The sequence below is a fragment of the Hoplias malabaricus genome, chromosome 3 (assembly GCF_029633855.1).
Source record: "Hoplias malabaricus isolate fHopMal1 chromosome 3, fHopMal1.hap1, whole genome shotgun sequence".
NCBI classification, from domain to species: domain Eukaryota; kingdom Metazoa; phylum Chordata; class Actinopteri; order Characiformes; family Erythrinidae; genus Hoplias; species Hoplias malabaricus.
Window position 1 is genome coordinate 600,466 of NC_089802.1, and position 3,458 is coordinate 603,923.

A 3,458-nucleotide genomic window follows, 5' to 3' on the forward strand; every position below is an offset into this window, starting at 1 on the left:
CACACAGACACAGAGAGAACACACCACACTCCTCACAGACAGTCACCCGGAGGAAACCCACGCAGACACGGGGAGAACACACCACACTCCTCACAGACAGTCACCCGGAGGAAACCCACGCAGACACGGGGAGAACACACCACACTCCTCACAGACAGTCACCCGGAGGAAACCCACGCAGACACAAGGAGAACACACCACACTCCTCACAGACAGTCACCCGGAGGAAACCCACACAGACACAGAGAGAACACACCACACTCCTCACAGACAGTCACCCGGAGGAAACCCACGCAGACACAGAGAGAACACACCACACTCCTCACAGACAGTCACCCGGAGGAAACCCACGCAGACACGGGGAGAACACACCACACTCCTCACAGACAGTCACCCGGAGGAAACCCACGCAGACACGGGGAGAACACACCACACTCCTCACAGACAGTCACCCGGAGGAAACCCACGCAGACACAAGGAGAACACACCACACTCCTCACAGACAGTCACCCGGAGGAAACCCACACAGACACAGAGAGAACACACCACACTCCTCACAGACAGTCACCCGGAGGAAACCCACGCAGACACAGAGAGAACACACCACACTCCTCACAGACAGTCACCCGGAGGAAACCCACGCAGACACAGAGAGAACACACCACACTCCTCACAGACAGTCACCCGGAGGAAACCCACACAGACACAGAGAGAACACACCACACTCCTCACAGACAGTCACCCGGAGGAAACCCACGCAGACACGGGGAGAACACATTTGTTACAGTAGAATAAAAAAAATAAATCAGGATTCTGAGGGTCACTTTCACTTTCTCACCATTTTTAAGGTTTTTAAGGAGTCATTCCAATCATTTCTATGAAAGCAGTTTTTCTGGGCGCAAAAAAATAATAACAGCCTCAGAGAAGAAGCTGCACCAGAAAATACACTGTGCAAAGGTTCTCTCCCAAAAAAAACAAAAAAACAAACCCAAACATTATTACAGTAAGTAATAGGTACACACACACACACACACACACACTCTCTCTCACACACACACTCCCTACTGAAAACATGTTGAGGATGAGGTGGAGGAGGAAGGACAGTAAAAGTGCACTGGCAGGCGGTGTTTGGAAAAAGCAGGTAAAATCCACCACAAAATGAATTCACAAATCAACAACAGTCTTAAGACATTTCTTTATTGTAAAGAACACTTTGTTGTTTTGTGTCTCACACTTATTTCTGCTCTGAGGTCAGATGCAGACGAACCGTGACACAGAGGCTGTAGGGAACAAGGACGTCAGCTCCGAGAGACAACACTCAGGGGCTTACGCTCAGAGGATTACAGTCACTGCACCTGAAAACACAGCTCGCTCCACTGTGGCTGGGCCCTTCTAATTACAGTTACAGTTACAGTACAGTATTGTGTTTGGTTTCAGAACTGAGCTGCAGCTGAACTCAGAACAGTTCAAAGATAAACGCTCTCCAGTGCCAAATCAGATTGAGATTCCTTCATCTATCACTTACGGACCATGCTTTTTTACTGTCTGACTTTTACTGCAGGGTGTGTGTGTGTGTGTGTGTGTGTGTGGGTGTGTGTTGGGGGGTGGGGCGGGGGACTTACAGAAATAAATATTTAATATATTTACACACAAGTTCACCAGAGACCTGAGTGATTTTCATGAATCCAGACTTCACTCCTCTCTCCAAACACCCCAGAGTTACACAGAGAGGGACCCGGTCCCCACTGGCCACAGGGGACAGTCCAGCTCTTATTCTGACCAATCCAAAGGCTTTAAATGACAGACATTCTCTATGAAATGTAATCAGACGAAGGACATGAGTGGAGATGAGTCTACACAGTGGCTCTGGAAGCCCCCCCCGCCTCGTCCATCACTGGTCACAGGACGCTGTCGGCTGGATGTTTTTGGTCGGTGGACTGTTCTCAGTCCAGACACTGGGGGGTTTAAACACTCCAGCAGCACTGCTGTGTCTGATCTGAACTTGAATCTCTAATTGATGAACTACAGGGAGCTCCTGTGAGGTCAGTGGAGCCGAGAGAATGGACAGTGAGTGTAGAAACACTTAGGTGGTCATAAAGTTATGGCTAATCCATGTGTATAACATGTTCTCTATGGTTTTAATGCAACTGTAGGGGACAGGAGCCACTGTCAGACTAGAGATGAAGATGTATGAAGTGCGGTGTGATGTGACGTGCTGCGCTGATGGGGTTAACTCTGCAGAGCGAGGGGGGCGTCCGTGGGCTTCGCCGCCTCCTCCTGCAAAGGACGGGGTTTTTTACAGGTCAGCATGAGCAGCAGCAGCATGGGCAGGTGCCAGAGGCTGCAGAAGAAAAGCTTGCGGGCGTTCTGGCGGTCGGAGCGGCGGTAGAAGCGGAAGGCTAGGTAGCTGATGTAGAGGTTGATGGGCAGCGAGATCAGAGGGAAAGTCCAGGTGGTGACGTCCAGAACGGGGCCGAGAGCCGAGAGGCCGATCAAACCCACGCTGTGGCGCAGGGCCACTCGCTTACACAGCGCCGGGTGAGTGACCGACATCATACGATAGCCACCGCGAGAGTAATCCTCCCGCAGGTTCCAGCTCAGAGCGTTGAAGTGAGGAAACTGCCAGCAGTACAGCACTCCACCCAGCAGCAGAGCACCTACAGATAAACACACACACACACACACACACACACACACACACACACACACACACACACACACTCAGTTACAAGCACTTTGCAGATTTAAATCACAAACAAGAAACAAAAGAGTTCCTCTCTTTTTCCACAAGTGAACCTTGGGTGGATGAAATGTCTGTGACCTGCTTTAGTCAAAATGCCACAAGGATCCAACACCACAGATCACAATTCACAACGTCTTGGGCATGTTTACACCTGACTGTGACCCAATCAGCCAGCCCGGAGCGCCATATTCAGCCCAACGTCACACTGGTTTCCTCCCGACAGTGATGACTCCGGCTGAACTCTGAACTCCCTCTGAAACAGCAGCTTTGCCTGAACTGACCTTGCGCTAATGTAATGAAGCTCGCTAATAGACATGACTGTTATTGTTATTATAACTGAGTGCGGTGCCTGTGGCATATTCCTGACGTTTCTATCCGGCCTGGACCTTTGGACGCTGGTAATCTGTGGGAAATGTGGGGGGAATAAAGACGCTTTATCTTGCGTAGATCAGACACTAATTACATTACAGAACCTCCTCTACTTAAAGGAACCCAGAGCGCTACAGACACAAAGGGACAGAGTGAGAAAAAGGACAAGGAGCTGTGAGTCATGAGCGTGAAGGACCCTTGTGCGCCAGAGTGACCCGCCTGCTGCAGACACAGCGCCCGCGTCTGAAAGAGCAGGAAAACAACAGGAAGAGAGAGGGCCTTGGGTACGTTCTCACACTCTTTACTTGTGTTTCATGGTTGTGAAGTGGTAAAAAGAGGCAGAACT

The 3,458-nt window shown here is 50.4% G+C and overlaps 1 protein-coding gene across 1 annotated transcript in view; it reads right to left on the minus strand.

The window, feature by feature from the left end:
• Window positions 1–1,215: 1,215 nt before the first annotated feature.
• The window catches only part of cox10 (cytochrome c oxidase assembly factor heme A:farnesyltransferase COX10), a 50,054-nt gene continuing 47,811 nt past the window's right edge, over window positions 1,216–3,458 (minus strand). The window contains exon 7 of the mRNA XM_066664947.1: window positions 1,216–2,657. Within this exon, the coding sequence (XP_066521044.1) occupies window positions 2,230–2,657 (428 nt within the window). The 3' untranslated portion in view covers window positions 1,216–2,229. The remainder of the gene's footprint in view (window positions 2,658–3,458) is intronic.